The 22367-nt window shown below is 30.8% G+C and overlaps 1 protein-coding gene across 2 annotated transcripts in view; it reads left to right on the top strand.

The window, feature by feature from the left end:
* Positions 1-831: 831 nt before the first annotated feature.
* The window catches only part of LOC145306057 (FMRFamide receptor-like), a 43941-nt gene continuing 22405 nt past the window's right edge, over positions 832-22367 (top strand). For both annotated transcript variants that reach the window (XM_080147987.1, XM_080147986.1), the window contains exons 1-9: positions 832-894; positions 5723-5808; positions 8695-8778; positions 9139-9209; positions 9787-9854; positions 13028-13117; positions 17855-17930; positions 19602-19667; positions 21896-21975. In XM_080147987.1, the coding sequence (XP_080004113.1) occupies positions 838-894; positions 5723-5808; positions 8695-8778; positions 9139-9209; positions 9787-9854; positions 13028-13117; positions 17855-17930; positions 19602-19667; positions 21896-21975 (678 nt within the window). In that variant the 5' untranslated portion in view covers positions 832-837. The remainder of the gene's footprint in view (positions 895-5722; positions 5809-8694; positions 8779-9138; positions 9210-9786; positions 9855-13027; positions 13118-17854; positions 17931-19601; positions 19668-21895; positions 21976-22367) is intronic.

Here is a 22367-nt window from a genome sequence, read left to right as displayed (position 1 = left end):
ATTATAAAACAGCTGTACTACTTTTAGAGTACAATAGACAGTAATTATAGAGTAGCTTTTAGTTTGTTTTACCCATTGTTTTGTTGTTTATGTTTAGAATGAATTGTAAAAACAATTAGCATTAGCGTAAAAACTAAAATATTTACCTTTTAACAATGATGCCAGCATCCATAAGGCGAAGCACTAAAACGGTAGGTTAAACGGACATTAACACTTGTATAGTGTCAGAACTGAATAATCAGAATATAAATGTATAAGAGTCGAAGCAAAATTGTAAGTAAACTGTTGAAAAACTGCTTGATGAAAAACCATGCAAAGTTTGATATCAATAGGACTATTCTAACATGCCTAAATTAACGAAAAAAGTTACGGATGGACGGACCTTAATTATAGAAAAGCTTTGCTTTTAAATACTAGACTATTTTTTTAACGATTTTTAGACATAAAGAGGAATGTTTTACAAAAAAAAGCTACTCAGTTCGTCTTTCTTGCTATCCGTCAGCCAGTTGGTCTGACTTCATTTTGTATCTTACAAGCTGAAATGTATATGAAAATATTGGGGTATAGTCCCTTTCGTGGCAACGCCCCTTAAGGGGCGTTTCTTTGTATTTTTATAGTAGCTTTTCCCTGCGGGGCCAATTGCCTAACCGTGCGGGGCAATAACCTAACTCAATTTAACAAAACCTAACCTAAAATGACCTATCAAAAGCCATTTTCAAAACACGACGAATCGCCCATTAAGGGGCGTTGCCACGAAAGAGACTATACCCAAATGTTGTTAGCTTGTTGCTTTTTTGCCAATTTCTAAATATTCTCTCTGTTTTTAGATATTGCAAAATGTCGAGTAGAAAAATGATGCCTGAGTTTGAGTTTATAGTGGGCGGAGTTGCTTTGGTAAGTTTTATGAGAGGTCATTTTGATAGGTGCTGTTATAGTGGGCGGAGTTGTTCTAGTGTGTACATATTGGAGTTCACATTTGACAGGCGCTGTTTTGGTAATCGTATATGAGTAGCTGGACAAAGTGTCTCAAAAATCAGACGTGTGACGTCATAAAAATGAGGGATTATCCATCTCTATTTAGGGGTTTTCTTTCCCACTTCTCCTCTTATCTCCCTCATCTTTATGACGTCACATGACTGATTTTTGAGACACTATGTCAAGCTACCTATATGAGGTTGTACGTTTTGAGAAGCGCTATTATTGTGGCTGGAGTTGAGCGGTTTCAATTGTTACAGTGGTTTTGATAAGGTTTTATGTCTGTACACGCTGTTTAAGAGTTGCATTTGTAAGAAGTAGGTTTACCACCCTCTTAAAACATCAAAAAAAGGCCATGCAATCAAAGTGTTTCATAATTGTAGAAGATATCTCGCATGATATTAAACACTATTCTTAGGTCCAAACTACACTAAATATTCTAAAATGTTGTTTTAACGATGCAGAATAAAACATGCTAAATTTATTGATTGACAGGGAAGGGTAAATTAATGGTGGAGCTGTTTTAGTTGAGTGAATTTATCGCACCGTATTATAGGCAGCTTTCCGCGGATATTAAGATTGGAACCAGGTTTGATAGTCCCGAGGAGTTGAAATTCCGGGCTATCAAAATCGGTAATAATTATATGGTTTTATATTAATATTCGTAGAAAATTGTATGTAATTCGATACGATACAGGATTTTTCAATATGGCTCAGAAACGTTTCCAAACCAGCAGATATTAATCGGATTCGAAGCCATTCTGAAAAAAGTAAATTATTTCAACTTCTAATTAAAACCAGGCACTCTATAATTTCTAGCAGACTGAAGGACAGACAGATACAAACAATTATAGATTACCTTTTGCTAATAAAATACAATTCTCAGAATCCGTTATAAGAATTGGCCTCTGAATTAATATTTTTAATTTGTTGATTAAATTTCTGAGAACCAATAAGTTAATAAAATTTCAAAGGTTATTCAGAAGTTTTTTGGAATTTTATTAAGGTTTGTTTACCAACAGATTTCTACAGGGAGAGAGGGGATAATGGGCTAGTACAAAAAGTTTTATGATAATTTTTTTTTTATTTATTGGCTTAACAACTTAGGGGACTATCATAGAATTTTGATTTGTTGGTTCATTAAGGTGGGTGTCTAAACGTTTTAACGACTAATTTCAATCTATATAAGGAATGTACATTAATTTATCCAAATAATTTAGCAATAATCCAAGAAGGAATATTTCACCGGAAAAACAAATATTTTACCATTAGTTTTTCCACAATTTAAAAATACCTGAATAAAAAATAACTATCACTAACTTCACACAATCGTTAGTTATTTCTTGCTACACTACTTATAGGCGTTATTGTCCTAAGTCAATTAAGTATAATTTTGAATATTTTTAACATCTTAAATATACATTTTTTTATGATTAATCTCATTTAAATTTAAACACTTACCTTTAACATGAGATATAATGTGTATTTTAGATGCGTAGGATCTCTTAAAATTGTCTTTAAACAACATTATTTATCTATAATACAAAGTAGTAAAGCTATTTTTGTCTGATTGGGTGGGTTTTAGGCTATTTTACTGACCTTTAATGCCCTTTCCTAGATGCTTGGGTGAAGCAACTAGTTACATATTATTTACCAAAAAAATATTATTATATAGGATATTTAAGATAGGATCTTCTAATTTATAAATAGACAAACGCACACCTAAATCTCGAATAAGTATATTACACTGCACTGGTATGTAGATAAATATTTATATTATATAACCATGATAAAACGCATTTTTGAGATTTCATACATAAAGTACCAATAACTTTTTTATTGATTTGAGTAAATAAATTAAAAATTTAACAAATCCAATATTTTATGATGTTAACTTTAATGTATTTTTGAATTAACAAATAATATTTGCTGACAAGTACTCTATAATTAAACATAATGCGACATGCTAAAAATACGTCTTAAAATCACAATGTAATAAAATAAAATATTAAATAGATAGAGCAATTTCAAGAAAAAAAATATAGATCTTTATTTGGGGTGCTTTTACTTAAAACTATTTTCGTACCACCCATCCCACTCCCCTTATTTTCTTTTTAAAATAACTTAAATATTTCTTGTGTGTAAGAGCTCTTACCCTGCGTGGCCTAATCCCTACGGAGTACTAACCCTACGGAGCTTGACTTACCTTTACTTGATCAAATTAAGGCTTTTCCTCAAAATATTCGATATAAGGAAAGCTTACAATGATTTCAAGAATAGCAATTACTCAGAGAGGTGGTATCCATTTCATTTTCAATGAAAAAATGAACTATCTTGCGGGCTAAAATAACGATCTCCCACATACCCCTCCTTTACCCCATTCTCTTCCCTCCTGCTGGATAAACGGAACGCTCAATAAAAGCGAGGGAAAATTGCAAGCTAAATTGACGACAATTTTCTCCTTTCATAATATCCACGTATATTCTACATCCATTACTACTAAGGAGTCTCTACACAGTCTACTTAGTATTGGTTTTAGAGTTTTAGTAATTTTTTCTAAAATTTTTGCTTAATATTTTTTACTCAAACGCAGTTTTATTTCTTTTCTTCAAAACGATACTGAAATGTGTTAAATGAGTACATATGCATAATAAAAGCGTAAAAATATGCTTAAATTCCTATATTTTCTCCTAACTTTTGCCATCCATTCTCGTATCTTATATAAATTTTTGTCAAGGTATTCAAATTAGAAAAGTTCAATCCTAAGCAATTGAGATTTGTACTTTTTGTTTTTATCTTTGTGGTAAGATACTTACAAGATACTTACAATTCAAATAATTTACATCGACCACTAAAATTTTATAGAATTTCGTTGCCTTAAAGTCTTTGGGTACTTTTTTTCACTATGAGTGTCCCAACTTTTTTATCCAATAAATTCAACCTACAAAAGGGGTAGCTTTGTTAACCTTCTTGTGTATGTACATCATTTTATCGGCCATTGTCTTATTCATTAGATCCCTGGATTTTACGTTTAATCCTAAACATGACAGTAGTATGACAGACTATACAAACGTTTATAGCTGTATATTGGTCCTTAAATGCGATACAGAGAGAAATTAGATGCTTGAAATTCTTTATGCTTTCATTGAAATCATGCCCACATATGTAATATACATATAAAATATACATATGTATATACTGTAGAGTACTATAATAGCGGATGTCAGTCATTACTTTTTAATGCTTATTTCCATGGTGATTCTATCAAAAATAATGACTAGAATTCTACAATTTAGAATACTAGATATTAGATTTTGAAAGTAAGGATTAAAATATTTTATTGCTGTAAGCAAACAAAACCTTATCACTGCAAAACGACATAATTTGGCAAAACTATTTATCAAGCCAAAAAAGAAACAATTAGAGCTTCAGATACAAATAGGAGTTGAATAATTTTCCTGCATTCCCTACCAATTTCCTAGGGTGCACAGAACCCCCCGTCCCCTTAATTTTTAAAAGAATTGAAAACAAGGTGGGGGCTCTAGTCCTTCAATTGTAACCTGTACCTTGTATAACCGAATATATCCTGACCTTAAATGAAAACACAAATAATCAATCAAAATTAATAGGTTTCAAATCTTTTATGGATATGGGATGCTAACTTGTTTAAGCTTAAGGGATAAGACAATAAAGAATAATCGATGTATCAATACGATCAGCAAGTGGTTGATAAAATTATTATTTTTTTAAAATTAGTTATTTTAAATATGTGTTATTTACTGTTTGGTAGCGGTGTCGTAAAATATGTATTCTTATAATCAAACTGTGTCTTTATGAACCTGGATTTGTGTTACTAAGGGGAAATCATTCTTACAGTTAGGGTACACTACACACACATTGTTTGTTTAATGTTTTGTTTTACTCAAAACAAGGAAGGTCATAAAAATAATTTCAAACTTTTGGGTATAGTCCGTTATGTGACAACTCCTCTTAAGGGGCGTTTCGTCATGTTTTCATAGTAGCTTTAATAGGTTATTTTAGGTTAGGTTAGGGGATTGCCCACAAGGTTAGGCAAATGGCCCCTCAGTAAAAATAGGAGAAATACTACTGTGAAAGTATGACAAAACGCCCCTTGAGAGGCATTATCACAAAAGGGACTATACCCAATTTTTTTATTTAATATCTAATATTAATGATTAGCAATTTTTCTATATAAGTTGAAATTTTTTAAAAAAAATAGTAAATTAATATCGTAACCTTGATCAGTCTTGGAGTGAAAGAACTAATTCTTTTCTGCTCAAAACTAAAAATCCTAATATGTTAACAAGGTTTAATATCAAAATACAACTTAAAAGAAATCTGTAAAAAGGTTCTAACACAACATCTATTTTACTACTTTTGTTAGAAAGTATATTTTTGTTTGCCTGCAATACACGGGTTAGAGTTTAAAATTAGCTGCTAAAGTTTTATTTCTGTAAAGTTATAAAAGTTTTGCAGTATATTTAGCTTGGTTGATTAATTAGGCTGTAAAGTTTACACTTGTTTTTATATTGTTAAACAAAATAAATCAACATTATGGTTTTAACATTTAGAAAAAAAATCAATTAAGTTGATATTACATAGTTACAATCATAATTGATTTTTAATAATGAATGATAATGGAATATTTGATAAAGGCCTGTGCTGTGGTATTATATATCCAGATAATTGTTTTTTTCCTCAGTAATTAATTATTTTTATTATTTAGGTATGTGTTGGGATAATTGGTTGTCTGTTAAACATTCTCTGCATAACAACTTTTTCTAGAATGTCAGCACAAAAGAATTTTCACAGGTACTCACACAATTTTTGAAAGATATTCTTAAGTATAAGGTAATAAGATTTTTAATTATTTCTAAGATTTTGATAACTATAGAACTGATTGAGTTCTCCAATTTAGAAAAGTTTCACATGGGTCCTAAATTTATTTTATTTTATTTTTACAATTTTATTGTAAGATTTAGGTCTTAGGATGGTTTGTAGGTTATTTTTAATCTTCAAATACAGAGCCTCTAGATGCTAAGGTTACAGCCATTAGTTTATCTAAAATCTTACACAGTTGGTATTCATAATTTGGATTGTCAAGAATGGTAGTACCAAAATACTAAGTACTTATTCGAATTGGTTTTCTGTTTAATATCCTATTTTGTATATCATTTTAGTGAAAAATTATAATTATTTTGTTTCTCTACTATTTAGTGTACTTTAACCTGTTATTCCCAGGCTTTTTATTTACTTTCTAAGTTGTTTTTATCTCATATATCACTTGCCTGAATGTAAGTAGAAAAAATATTAACACAACACTCTGAAAAGTTATAAGTAATTGCTTTAACATATATGGTTATTCCAAACTTTTATAACTTTTACAAACAAAAATAGTAACCTAATATGCAGGTTGTGTAAACAACATCACCAGTTAGTAGAAAAATAAAACAAAGATCTGCAAATTTAAAAAAGCTTAGCCAACAAAATAGAGTGATGTTCCTTTTTTATATTTAGAATTTTCATAACTAAATGAGAAAAAAATGTTGTTTATAAATAATAATTAGCCTGAAATAGGAAGTTTAATATCATGTAAAAATTTATGTCATCACATTTCCTTGTTGAAATAAATTGTGCCTAATTGTTGCAGGTATCATATTGTAAATTAAAAGGACTATTCTAAAACATCTTTGGTACTATATCCATCACAGAATGATGGAGGTACAGACCATCAGACCAACACTATTTTAGAATAGCTTTGCTTTTATAAGAAAAACAACCCATTCCAATTTTGTTGAGGGTTCTAATTTCAGCATCAAAGAGTTGGCATTTAGCAAAACAGGATTCACAAACTGCCAATTAAAACTGTGTTAGGAATATAATGTTAGAACATCATGCATTCTTAATTTTTTATATCATTGACTTCTGTACCTCAAACCTTGTTTTGCATACATGTTTGACTTAATTCTCTTATATTTATGCAATTATGTTAGAGACCAATAGAATTGTTATATCTTGTTACGAAACAAGACATACATTTTTAACATGATTAATGCATTTTGATGAGTTGCACAAATGCTTTTACAATAATGTTTGACTAATCAGAGTTTGGAAGTGAATATTAGAACATTTGGGTCATAGAAAGAAAACAAAGTTGCGGGTTTCATCATATTTTCAAAGTAGCTTTGAAAGGTTATTTAAGCTAAGGTTAGGTTAAGTAAATGTTAATGATTGCCCTGCAGAGTTAGGAAATATGCTCCACAGGGGCTAGAATTAGAAGAAAAGCTACTGTGAAAATATGTTAAAACCTGCAACTTTCTTTTCTTTCCATTATCTGAACTTTTTTTTTATAAAATTTCATTTATTTTATTTTTTCACACTAAAAATTAAAATTGTAAATTATAATCAAAACTTTGCTATGCATTCTTAGATAGATTGATAATAAATAATTAATCAAAATTATATAATTTCAAGATTTTGCAATATAAATCTCTGGCAAGGTTTCTAAACAAATACCACAATCAGATTTAATCTGGAATATAATATATAGGTTTGATTCAATATGAAAGTTTTGTATGGTTGGATGAATAGAAAGAGAGAATTGAAAGAAAGTTCAAGTTTCAGAAAGTTATCATAATGTAAATTAACTTTGAAAAATTTGTTTAATTTTATTTTAACATTCATTATTTTTTCACATTCGTAATATTTTTATACTTTTTTTTCTTTTCTTCTAATTTGAAAGATCTCGGCTGAAAGGAATTAATAAATTTTTAAAAGAATAAAAGTAACCTATCATCATCTTTTAACTAATTGCCTAATATTGTTTGAGCTACCCATCTATCAATTTGCTTCAAAGAAACAAACAAGAAAATGAGTACTTATTTCTGATTATTATAAATCAATATGAAAATGTTTTTTTTTTAATTTTGCAATTTTCTTTGAATATCTTGATAATATTACCTTGTCAGGGCAGGATTCCATATTTCAAGTAATCATCTGGAAATCCAAGAGCATAATCTGCAAGCAAGCCCACTTTAGGATGTTAGGTGAAGAAAAATTCTACAGACAATGAACCATTTCATTGCATAGTCTTTGTCTGGAAGTCCTAACTGTGCATGATTCTTCATCTGTTTTAGGCCAATATTCCCCCCCAAAAAATTATTGTTACATACCAGACATAGCAGCAGTAGGTACCATTTTTAAGGTGTCTATTATGATGGTTGTGGGTGCCGGGGTGTTACATTATATTGCTAAAAGTTTTCAATTATTTGCATTTTTATGACGCAAGATTTAGTCCAATTTTCGACTGGGAATAAACACTTTGTAATGGATTTTCAGTAACTCAACTGTTGAAAAATATTATTGATGATTGATTTCAAATTCTGATCATTTTACAAAAACAATTTTAAATACAATTAGAATTTTACAACTTACATCTCTTAAAATAGTTTTGTCAGCGACAAGGATGAAAATGTGCAGACATGCTCTTAAAGAATCAATAAATTTGTGTAACTTGTAATGAAAGATTTTAGTTCATCTGAGGTACGAGACATATTTGGATAAAATAATCTACAACTCCTAATTTACTCCATCTTTACAATCTACTAGAGACATTTTTTTCTTCATTCTTTTGGAAGATTATTTCTTGGTCATTGCTTTATCTCTGAATCCATGAAAAAATGTGTTTATTATTTGTAGGTTGATGTTAAGTTTAGCTCTGTTTGACACGCTGTATATCACAACAAGCATAATTCTATTTGGAGTTCCAGCCCTTTATCCATAGTAAGTTTATCTATATATCCAATATCAACTTTTCTATCAATCTTTGTATACAATCTTTTTCATTGGCTTAACAACTTTGGGGACTTTAGTGGGTTTTGATTCATTAAGTTAATTGTTCAAACGTTTCAACCACAAATTTTAATCTACAGAAGGGGTAATTTTGTGTGTCATAATTGGGGATGTACATAAATTTATGAGCCATTGTCTAATCCCTTTAGATCCTTTGTTTGCTCTCTAATATCTATCTATCTATCTTTCTATCTGTAAATATATCTGTCTACATATATATATCTGACAGTTAACTTATAAAACTATTAATCTATCAACATATTTATCTATCTAACTATGTATCTATTTCAGTGTGTACAATAACAGTTTCTACCTAAGATTGATACCAATCATCCTACCCCTCATACACATTGGTCTAACAGGTATGATTAAAACTTTGCTGAATTTTTAAAATATTTTTTTCAATTTAGTCCTTTTTTGTCTGTCAGTTATAAAACTTTAAAAGAACATTATATCCATTTGAAGGTCCTTAACCTGCTAAGCTATCAAATTATAACCTAAACAAATACTTTATATTCAAAAAAATTTGGTGGTGATGATAATGGGTGCTTCACTAGTGGCAACAGTGATGTTTTCTTGTCACCTTTGCAATGAAAAGGCTAATATTAGAACTATAATTTGGTTATGTAAATGTTGAGGAATAAATACACCTCATATTATTATAGGAAATTATTGTTCTCCTTTTGCCCATTGTAATTCTTATTGCAAAAAAATAGTAGACTTCAATATATCAATTAATTAGTGGCAAGTTAGAGGAAGTTGGCAGAACAATAGCCTAAAACAATCCAACACTTCTAAAAAATAAAAATAAACTGTATAAAATGTCTTAAAGCTTTCATTACATGAAGAACTTAATCCGTTTGATGGACACCGATATTTAACGAACAAAAAAAAACAGTCACTACTTAATATAAAAGGAAAATATTTTATTCAATTTAGGTTCCATATATTTCACAGTTGCCATTGCTCTGGAGAGGTATACTACTGTTTGCCATCCGTTTTTTAAGGTAAACATCATTTCAATCAGGGAGGGATAGGACAATGGGATGTAATCTATAATGGTACCCAAAACAAAGTTTTGTATCATAGACATTTTGTTACTTTTATATGAGAATATTTCTATCAATATTTATTTGATTTACAGAAAAAAAATGCATAGTGATACAATAAATATAGAATACGTGGAAAATGTAATATTCGGGTATTGTCCCTTTCGTGACATCGCACCTTAAGGGGCGATTATTTGTATTTTTCACAGTAGGTTTTCTTCTATATCTAGCCCCTGCGGGGGGCTCTAACCCTGCGGGGCAAATTACCTAACCCTGTGGGGCAATTACCTAACCCAATATAACCTAACCTAACCTAAAATAACCTGTAAAAAGCTATTTTAAAAATACGACAATCGCCCCTTAAGGTGCGATGTCACGAAAGGGACTATTCCCAAATATTCTAATATTGACACAATAACGATAGGGAATCTTTTTATTTTTTAATATATTTACTACAAGACCTCTAGAATTACTGACAGAGATACATTTTCCTACTTCTTTCAGATTTGGATACCTGTTTATTTAATTACTGGACAAAAATAATATATATTAACCTTAGGATGACAGCTACAAGTAATGTTATTCCAATAATAATTATGTACATCAGTTATGACAACTTTCACTAAAAAAATTTCGATAAAAACTCTGGATGAGACCCAATCTGTACCACTTTTGATTCCTGTGACGTAATAAAAATGAGGGATTCTCCATCTCTTTTTTAGGTGTTTTCTTTCCCACTTCTCCTCTCATCTCCCTCCTTTATATGACGTTACAGGAATCAAAAGTGGTGCAAAAGTGGTATAGGTTGGGCTTCGATAAAAACCCAGTAATTGTTAGAGATCTTAAGGAATAGGACAATAGGCGATAGTTATCCAATGTTGATTGAAAAAATTACCCCTTCTGCTGTTTGGCTATAAGATTGGACACAACTGGTTTGAAACCATCAGTTCAAATTTCAATAAAAGACTCTAAGTTTTTAGTCAATGTGGTTATTAAACTTTAGATATCAAATTCACAATCTAATGTCCCCTCCCTCCATGTTAATTGTATCAGCAAAATGTTACCTAGGTCATTTTTTTTCTCCCGAATATTTTTCATTTTCTATATTTACCTTTTTGAATGACCTACTAACGCAGTACCAAATTAGCCAGGAAGGTCGGGGGACATTGGGCAGCAAATGCCACTGGTACCCAATGTTTTAAAACTACGTAATCGTATTCGTTCTATCAAAAAAAAACTGGTTACTTATTTTAACTTTTCATTGGTTGGTTCCAAACAAATAGGGTTTATACTTTTCAACCAATAACTTTAAATAACTTCAATAACAGAAGTAGTAAGTTTTTTATCATCATTATGGATATACACCAATTAATCGTCCATTGTCTCATCCCTGTTATTGAACCCTTTACAAATTATTTCCTGGATTTCTATACAGCTATGTAAGAAATTCTAATTAAGATTTTCGGGAATAGTCCCTTTCGTGGCAACGCCACTTAAGGGGCGATTCGTCATATTTTTTAAATTGCTTTTTATAGGTTATTTTAGGTTATATTGGGTAAGTTGATTGCCCCACAGGGTTAGAGCCCCTCACAGGGGCTAGAAATAGGAGAAAAGCTACTGTGAAAAATACAAAGAATCGCCCCTTAAGGTGCGTTGCCACAAAAGGGACTATACCCAGATTTCAATTAGTAAACAATAACATCGTAGGCGGCTAAAATTTATTGTTTAGATTCCCTACAGCAATGAGAATCTAATTTATATTGTTTTGTTTCTAAAAGTATAAAAGTGACGCAACAAAGATATTAAAATATATAAAAACACATGTTAGTTTTTGTATTTTTTTTTCAATAAATATATTATTAATTTAGTAGCGGCTTCGCCCCTAGCCTCTATGTTTGATCAAACCAATTTTTCGTAATTTAGATTTAAAGGAAATTTTTTTTTTAAATTAGGGGGTGAGAATTTTTTTTTTTTTGGGGGGGGGGTTAGTCGACCCAACTATTTTAATTTTAGTTTTAAAAAAGGAGAATCCGATCGGTTCAGCGGTTAGCAAGATCCTTCGCTACAAACAAACATCGTTCTACTTTGTATTATAGATAAACTTTTGCTCTTTAAATCACTTTTAAATCCGTTTTTACCATCCTTTTTTTTCGTGCTTTGCTACTGTTACATTTTGTAATCCTTGTTATTTTTAGGATTGTTTAATGTTTATTTGTACACAATCACAGCATCTGATTAATTCTATATTATTATGTAGTGAGGATTTTTTTGTTAGAAGCTTAAGATTTCAATTACCACAGAACTAATTGTGGAGAGAGCGTAAAGTGCCTCCAAAAAATGTACGTCGTACGTTAAAAATGACCAATGAGAGGCCAGTATAAATTTTACCAATGTTCAATTAAGTGTATACTTGCCTCCCATTGGTCAACTTTATTGTAAGACGTCATTTTTTTGGTAGCACTTTACGCTGTCTGCTGATTGTGTTCTCCCTTTCTTGGGAAGCTTGACGTAGGTCTTGAATGGCTTTAGGGGATTTAAGACTTGGGAAGGTTTTAGGCTATCATTTTTCTACTTCCACCTTACACACTTTTGAAGATTTCCTAGAACATAGGAGCGCAGCCGTAAGTATCCTATAATAAGATATTTACTCTAAAAACGATTTGACTTATAATGTAGATTTGATTGTAAATGTATGTATTTTCTCTTATTATTGTTCAGATTTAGATTAATTTTTGTGAACCATAGCTTTGTCAGCAAGATAACTATTTCTAGCTGATATTTGCAAAAGAAAGCTTATACAAGATATTTTACAACTCTGTGAAATTAGAATAAGATTGTATTTAGGTTGTTAACATGGACCTCATTTATTGGTCAGTTCGTTCATCCATTAGGAGTAGGAGGATAAATGAAGTTGATGGGCGTTATCGTTATTTAGGCCATTTGCGATTATCTCGTTATTAAAGTACATGAAAATCTGGTGCAACATACAAAGTAATAATATATCGATTTTTATAATGCAAGCTTTTTTTCAAACATATGTTTGTTGGATTTAGAACTATTAGAATATAATATTTTAGAGAGACTTATTAGCAGAGTTCCTAATTAATTTTCTAAATATATATTTTTTTCAGTTAACACATGCATGGTCAGCGGCTACCTATATTCTGCCAATCTGTATATTCTCCCTCCTCTACAATATTCCCAAGTTCTTGGAGTTGGAGGTAACATTTCTATATAAAGCGCTGACACATTAAACAGTTCCTGGGAATTTCTTCTAGATTCATCCCAGGAACGGGGGATATAAAAATAGTTTTAGATGTATTTTTTTTTGTAGTAGAGTTTCTTTTCTATGATAGTAGCTAAGTTTTTTTTTAAATTCACTTTGTCTGTCTGTCTGTCTGTCTGTTTGTCAGTCAGTCAGTCTGTAATGATACAGCGGACATGTGATTTTCTTGGCTGCTAGTCACGATAGATGACTGAACTTTTATGTAAAGATTTATATGTAATTTACTTTGTCGGTCAGTCAGTCACACTGCTAAATAAGAATAAATATAAAAGTTATAATAATTATATTTCAAAATTTATTTCTCTGCCACACCCTTTAAAATAGTATATACCTACTATATATGGATATTATGACATGGGAAAATTGTGATCTATTTAGCTTGCTTACATGGATCTCGTTTATTAATAAGTTCGTTAATTCAGTAGGATGGGAAGGGATGGGGTAATGTGGGTGGAAGGTGGGGAATCATTATTTTCTCCCGCTGCAAGATTCATTTTTTTAGAGAATGTGAAATATATCCATTCCCTGTGAAGAATATTAGATACAGAACTCAAGAACACATAACAATACAAAGAATACAAAATGTCATAAGCATTTTTTTTATATATTTCTGTCCTCCCAAAAAGCTAGGACAACAATTCAAATTAGTCAGAGGATTTTGCAGAAAAAATTCAATTTAAAATGATTTTAAAACGAGACAATATCTACATTAGGGGAACCAAAGCATTGCTCATTTTCTCATTAATGTAAGAGAAAGATTCTAATATAAAATGAATTACAGCTTAGATAATACATAGATGTAAATGCTTGAATTATTTTAAAAAAAATTATAACTTTTTTGGTAAATCACACTTCCCAGAAATCAGAATGACGGACGCAAGGACGAACAAATTGAGTGATTACCTGTTATTTCCTACTAGGACAAAAAAAAGGTCACAATTTGGTTTAGATATGTTTCATAGATAATAGTTATTTCTCGTATTATAAACAACTTTCCGAGGATTTAAAATGTACAATTATAAGATTAAAACCTGTGCCTTCGGAATCTCAGGGCTAAAAAAACTGGTTTTAATCTTTTGATTGTACAGTTTTATATTCGTAGAAAACTGGATATAATACGATGCTAGACATAATTTTTTTTATGTGGATAAGAACCAGTTCTTATCCACCTGATATTAAACTGATTCGAATAAATACAAATCCATTAGAATGTTACCTCTAGATAGTCAATAAAACACAACTAAAAAGGAATTTCTATGAGATAAAGATTTTTGTCTACATTTAGTTACATATGATTTAATTCCAATATACTAGCGTATTTGAACAACTTAACTTCTCCCAAGCAAGGTTTATCCAAAGCTATTCAACTATTAAATGAACAAAATAAGAAAAAAAATTGCACTTTCTTATCATAACGTGTACACTTTCTAACTAATAATGTGGTCAGATTGTTACTAATGAGATTGTTTATCTAAACTTATTATATCTATGATTTTTCCTTACAATACACAGACAAGAGTTGATTGATTAATCTAACTCCTTTGTGTATTGTATTACAAGCAAAACCCATGTTCTGCAGGGATTTAAAGGGATAAGACAATGGTCGATAAATTAATTTACATTCACAAGGATGATACACAAAATTATCCTTCTGTAAATTATGATTAGTGGTTAAAATTTTTGGACAATTCATCAATAGTCCCCCAAAGTTGTTGAGCCAACGAATAAGAAAACGTTATTATAAAACTTTTGAAACACTATAGTGTAAAAAAAGAACCCAATGTCCCTTCCATCCCTGCATGTTCTGGGTTCTTTTTATATTCAACAACATTTGCATTACTAAAAATAGCTAATTTTTATTTAGCCAAATTTCCAACTGAACAAAAAAGTAATTAGATTGCTCAAATTTATATAAAAGTCTTAGTTTTGAATGCCAGTAAGTTTTATAGACCAAGAAAGTCTTCCTAGAATCCTTTATAATCATTATTATTACACCATATGAATTTATTGTGGCTGTTTTATATAGAAGTCTGACTTTGGTCCATGTAATATACATAACATTTATATTCTACTGCCAAATGCTTCTATCTGATATTTTCGGAAAGTCACACATTTATGCATTGACTGAAAATGCTACCCCGCTTTAGCTTGATCAATGTTTTTTTTATAGCTTTCCGCTGTTAATAAAATGAAAATTATAATATCAAAACCAGTTTTGTTAGTCGAAGGCCCGGGCGAAAAAAAACTGGCATTATTTTATGATTTTTATTATGATATTCGGGAAAAATGTCTATAACAAAATGCTAGAACCGGTTCTAAACCAGCGGATATTCATCGGTTTCGAAGCCATACTGGAAAAAATACTCTTAAAAAAAAACTAAAATAATGTCGAGTATTTGCCTTAAGATAAGTAGGTTCGAATTAAAAATTAAACTATTTAAATAACTAACAAATATTTTTTTGTGGGGGGGGGTCATAATGAAATAAAAGTTACTTACTGGTAAGATAATATTGGAATGTATGTATACGGAATACAAATTCTTATTATTTTATGCTTCTACTTTATTCATTACTAGCGGCTTCGCCCCTAGCCTCTAGGGGCTTTGCCCCAAGAGGTATAATTACATCTTCTATTACTTACCCAGCAGAACGGATCGCAAATTTTCGCACCTACCCAGCAGGAAAACATTTTCTCGATTAAATAACGAATTTGCAAAATTCGTAAAAAAAATAGTCTAATATGTTCTCAAGAAAATTACTACTGGTGCTGCTCATAGTCTAATGTGTTCTCAAAGAAAATTATTTTTTTTTTTTGGGGGGGGGGGGAATTTTCATTTTTGGGGGGGTTAGGTGTGTCCCACCCCCCAAGAAAATAGCTCAAAACCACCACAGGACCTATAGGTAGATACCCTGAAGAGTAGAATCCGATCGGTTCAGTGGTTACCGAGATCTTAAGGGACGGACAGACAGACGGTCAGACGGACAAACGGACAGACAGACATCAAGCTACTTTGTATTATAGATATATGTTTCTTTCTCTCACTCTGTTTCTCCAAGATATGAAAATAGAAGCTCTTTATAGTGCCTGTAAAAAATTACGTCATACATTACAAATGACCAGTGATAGACCAATATAGGCACTGTAAAAATATTCATTAAAAAAGGCCTCTTTACTATTTTCTTCAAAATTTCTGGATAAATCTGATTTTCATGGCCTTTAAGCGAAAACTCTTAAATTTGATTAATTGCCAATTGTCCCCTCCCTTACTCCTTGAATTTTTATTTGGTGTGAGAAGAACTGAAATGTTTCTGTGGGCCATTGTACTGAGAAATACCCTGGAACCCAAAGTTTAATAATATCTTATCATCTTATTCGTTGGTTTAAAAACTTTGAGTACTCTTATTGTATTTTGAGTGGTTGGTACCAAACTATCAGTGTCCAAACTTTTCAATCATTTTTAAAATTACAGAAAAATCAATTTTGTTTATAATTATTGGGAATGTATATTGTATATTAACGTAACTGACTGACTAATAACTCACAAAAAAAAGAGATTATACATACTGTGACTTACGTAAAAGGAAAAAAAATAGTAATTACAAAATAAGGATGGACACATTGATAACTGAGAAATATATTAAATTTGAAATTCTATTAAAAAACTAGGGTATTTAAGGTGCACATTTTATATGGATAAATGTATTCCCTTAAAAAGTATATTTTTTTACTGATTAAAAATCATTTTATATCCATTTACTTATCCCTGTATCTTAACTAATATTTGGAACTAGAAAAGGAAAATATGAAAATATGGATATTGCTCTATTTCCTTGTTTTTACATAAGGTTACAGGGATCTTACGGGATAAGACAATGGATGATAAAATGGATTTACAGCTCCTATGGTGATAAACAAAATTAGTAATTCTGTAGATAAAGATTATTGATTGAAACGTTTGAAGCCAACCAATAAAAATTCAATAAAATTACCTAAAGTTTTTGAGCCAAGGAGAAATATGACGAAGTTATAAAACTTTGGGTAAGTGTAACAGTGTATTTTACAGTCCAAAGTAAAAAAGGATAGGAAGGTGTCCCCAGTCTTTCGCATCAAAAAAAAATATATTAAAAATATAGTCTCTTATTACAAAATTGACGTGCGAAGAACATATTATTTTTTTATATTTTTTTACCTTATTTCTGGTTCAACATAAAAATAAAAATTCTTCCAATTTGAAAAACGAAATCTACCAATTTGAAAAATATAAATTTGGGAAATATGTTTCTGTGCGAAAATTAAGTAAATTTGGGTAATGTATAATTAAAATTTTAAAGAATATTCAAGATTAAAATCTATTGAGACAAAGTAGCTGCATAACTTCCAAGTATGTTCCTTGACACAAACATCCAAACTATTGCAGACAACCACCTCTTTTGATTGCACGACCTTTGTCAGTGAATGGGAATGTGTGGCCTGTTTTGGGCCAAGGTACTCTTACTGATAATATTGAGCATCTAACATAGAAGGTACTATTTTTAATATCTTTAGAAATGATGCGGTCTTTGCAGAAACTCGATACAATCACCTCCCCTTAGACAAGCATATGTGCTATGTGGTTCGCTACAGTTGTGGGTTATCATTGTCAGAAAATAGAATAAATATACAAATTTTCAGATTGGAACCTTCCCTATGAACAAGACCAGATATGATTTCACCAACAAAACAATTACAACTACCACAATTGCACCAGGTATCTAACTATCTATCTATCTTTTGTCTACCTATCTATCTATTTAACAATGTATCTTTCTGTTTATTTATCATTTCTCATACTTTAGCCAAAAAAAAATAATGTCAAATTTTAAAAGAGAGGGGTAGGTTTCTGGTAAAATCCGTAAAGATTATGTGTAATAAGTTAAAAACAGTAGTAGAATGATAAAAATTTATGTTGGCTTTAAAAAAAAATTGTCTATGGTTCTTTTCAATAAGAAATACACATATTTAGTGAATATTATCGTTCTACTACTAGTTTTAAGCCTTAAAACACACACCTTTACGGATTCTACCAGAAACCTACCCCTCTCTTTGAAATTTGTGACTTTATGTCTGAGAAGCACTTGATGCCTTACAAATAACGTGTAAGCATACATATATATACCACCATTTTCAATGATTAAATGAATTATCTACTACTATTGGGGCGAATTAGAGAAAGAGTGTGGGACAGGAACAATTATTAAGATGCTACGCATATAAATAGAGAGCAGACATGGATTTGCATTTATATTATGTATTGTGAGTGCTTTCTCCTAAAGTGCCTTGTCGAGAATTAAACCCTTCCCCTTAAGAACAAATTAAAAATAATATGGTGGGGGTAGTTTTTCCTTCTTTTTGTTCATTACTTTAGGTCACGTTAGGTTAGGTTATATTGGGTCCTTAGAGTGTTATTGGCTAATTTAGCTAGGTATAATATAAGAAATATGAATTCAAAAAAAAGATACCAAAAAAACATTTAAAATATTGTTTCAAGTCTCCAACTGTAGTGTGGGGGCATATTTATATTTAGAAATTAGATAAATTGTGTTTTATAATCGTGGTTTATATCAATTTATTATCCTTTGTCTTATCCCTTAAGATCCCTGATCTTATAGTTTGGGCAACTTTCTTTCCTTGTTTAAATAGGATTAAGTTAGCAGAGTGGAGGGATATAAAAGGATATTTTAAAGCATTAGTAGAAATCTGATAATGGGACGATAAAAGACATTCCAAAGATTTATAGATGTATATACATGTGTATGTGTGTGTGAGTGTATGGGTGTGTGTAAGAATAGTTCATATTTCCGCTTTTGCGGTTATTAATATTATGATTTTTAATTTATTATTCGTAGAAATTTTCTGTAATACGACACGATACATGATATTTCATTGTAACTGGTCTAATTAAGCGGATATTAATCGGATTCGAAAGCACACGGAAATATATTTTACATTAATGCTGAAGTTCAGATCTATTTTGGACAACAACAAAAAAAATGCATCTGTCTCTCATACTATCAATTCATCTTTTTATATTCTGCATTCTACCTAGCCGTTTGCCAAAATGTTATTAACAATGAGGGAGGGGTCATTGGGCTGTTTATATTATTCTTTGCTTAACAACCTTTGGGACTTTTCTTGAATTTTGATTGGTTGGCTGATTTAGTTGAGTGTCCAAACGTTTAATTACTAATTGTAATCTACAGAAGGGATATTATTTGTATTGTCATTTGGTATGTACATAGTTTGAAGCTTTTTTAGCTAGTAGTAAATATTGAGATAGGATGAGGGTGATACGTACAAAATCGGAAACTAAGATTCAGCTGGTCTATTTCATATATTCTAAAGTGTACTTTTCTATCTATATACTTTTCTCTCTATTTAGAAATAACTGAGTCATTAGATGATGACTCAATGGAGGTTTCAAGTCTTCAAGATGCCAATTTTACAGGTAAATACAGTGAAGAACTTACAGGGGATCTAAAGGAATAAGACAATTGCGTATAAACTGATATAAATCCTCAATGATGATATAACATGATATAAAATATTTTGACACTCAACTTAATATACCAAACAATTAAAATTTATGTTGTTAAAAGTACGAATAAGAAAAAACTTGTTATATAACTTCGGGTACTATGAAATAAACGGCCCAATGTCCCCTTCCGCCTAGAGAAATTTTTCTCTGTTTTTCTACAGTGAATATAATCGCCCCCAACCTACAGAGACTTCGCTCCAGGACAGGACGGGTTTTATACCAACATTTTAAATATTCAATAAAGCAATTTAGGATTTTATTCTCTCCTCTCCACTGTGTATGCCTTTTTGAAAAGAAGTCATATAGTTTTCAATTTTTTTTTCACCAATTCAAAAAATGTTTAGTGTTTTCTAATTTTTAGGTCATTTTAGGGCAAGGGTGCTAATTATTGATAATTAACTTGTTTAGCCTATAAGTTTCAGAATATAATTTATAAATATTTAAGGTTTGTTTGTATTTACACGAAAGGACAGTAATATTTTTTTTTTCATTTTAAAAGGCATTTGTTTTTATGAAAACTTTCCTTGTTCAAAGGGGTGTTTATTTTTATAAGGTGGTTTTACATTAGGGTGGGTTCATATCGGAATTAGACAAGGCGGGGATATGCAACAGATAAAATTAACCTTAAAAACATTTCTGACCGAAAAAGAATTTTAAAAAATTGAGTTTTAGAACACGACCACTTAAAAATATAATTCATTACTTATTAGTATGCAAAGACGACATTCATAAAAATTTTTGAATCAGAACTATGGCTTCATGGTGCTCCCTGGAAAGGCCTTGAGGAGCTGAATCAGGAACTTTTGTCCGTTTCAAAATATCTCGTTCCTAGCCTTAGAAATCACTAAAAAAAAACAAAAAAATTTAAGGTTTATTGAGAATTGTCCAATTTGTAGAGGTTTTTTAGATTTTCTCAGGCTAGGAACGAGATTTTTTGAAACGGACAAAAGTTCCTGACTCAGCTCCTCAAGGCATTTCCAGGGAGCACCATGAAGCCATAGTTCTGATTCAATAAATTTTTGACTCCCATTTACAAATAGCTATAGAATTGAATGTCTGGTCGTCAGCGGTTTTAAGACTTAGGATAAATTTTAAATCACCCAGAGGTGTATTATATCTATATAAATTGAGTGCAGATCCCCGCTTTGGCCTCAGAAAAAAAATGTCCAAAATCGACCCACCCTATTTTACATCCCCACAAAAAATAGCTTAAATCCTTGGTTAGCAATGTCTTCAGCTTAATTTATCCAGACAGGCATCGTTTTACTTTGTAATATCCTGGTAAAAATGCATAATTTCTAATAAGAATTTGTACATCTGTAAAGAAGCCTTAGAAATACATATTTTCTATTGATTGATAGGATTAAAAGTATAATAAATATAACCAGACATCCCAAGATAATGCAGATAGGGTTTAGTTTAATACATACATAAGATTGCATTTTAATGTTCTCATTTTTAAAAAGAAGCTATTCTATAGTAGAATCAGACCGTGCGTCTTTAGCGTCTATCTCTAATGTAAGCATTTTAGAGTTTTCTCACCGATTTTATACCTTGCATGATGATTCCTGTAACAAATTAGAAAGCGTAGCAACACTGTAATTGATACAATAACGTCCGTAGGTCAATTTGAAAAATGTTGATTTTTCATCTATTTTGACAACATGCTTTTACATGATATAACTATTAACAATCCTATTTATCTGATTTTAATATTCTGCTTATTACGTGCAGACACACTACAAGTGCTAAGCTAAGTGTTAAAAGCAAAGCTTTTCTATAATTAGTGTCGGTCGCTCCGTTCGTCCGGAACGGACAGCTTTTTTTCGTTGATTTAGGCATGTTAAAATGATCCTATCGATTTCAAATTTTTTATAGTGATATCTGTAGTAGGTAAGAACGATTTAGAAAGTTTAGCAACTCTATAACCATTACCAGCATATCCGTACGTCCATTTTAAACATGTCGATTTTTAACCTTTTTCATAACAAATTTTTATGTGATATAACTGACCATCCTGTTCATCTGATTTTAATATTCTTAGTATTAGCAGACCATAGCAACTATTTTTGTTAACTTAAGGTTATAGGCATTAGAAAAATTGCTATATAAAAACCAAACATTTTCTTTTGTTGTAGTATATGACAACCGGACTATAGCAGTTATGTTGGAGAGAGTTGTGCCAAGTAGTTTGAGGAAGCACCCATTGTATGTTCAGGTAATGGATGTTCAATATACGTGGATATTATGGTTTGGGGGAGGGGGGAAATTGAGGTTGCCATTTCCCTTGTCATTTATTGGTCTATTCGTTCTAACAGTAGGGAAGGAAAGGAGTAACAGGGGGAGGATGGGAAATTGTTACTTCAGCCCGCTGCAAGTTTCACTTTATAATTAGAATACATGATAGTCTGGTGTAAGATCCAAGTAATAATAAATCTATTGTTAAGGTCAATTTGCTTTTTTTTTGTTCAGCAATCTTTAGGGAGAAATAAATTGATGTACAGTCCGCTCTAATTCATTACAAACAAAATTACCCTTTTTTTGTTTAAAATTATTGATGGATTATTTTTTAATGTGTATATCCCAACCAAATCGAAATAAAAGTGTATA

The sequence above is a fragment of the Acartia tonsa genome, chromosome 14 (assembly GCF_053477335.1).
Source record: "Acartia tonsa isolate MP-2025a chromosome 14, ASM5347733v1, whole genome shotgun sequence".
NCBI classification, from domain to species: Eukaryota; Metazoa; Arthropoda; class Copepoda; order Calanoida; family Acartiidae; genus Acartia; species Acartia tonsa.
Note: the sequence above shows the minus strand (reverse complement) of the source record. Positions and strands in the feature narration are given on the sequence as shown.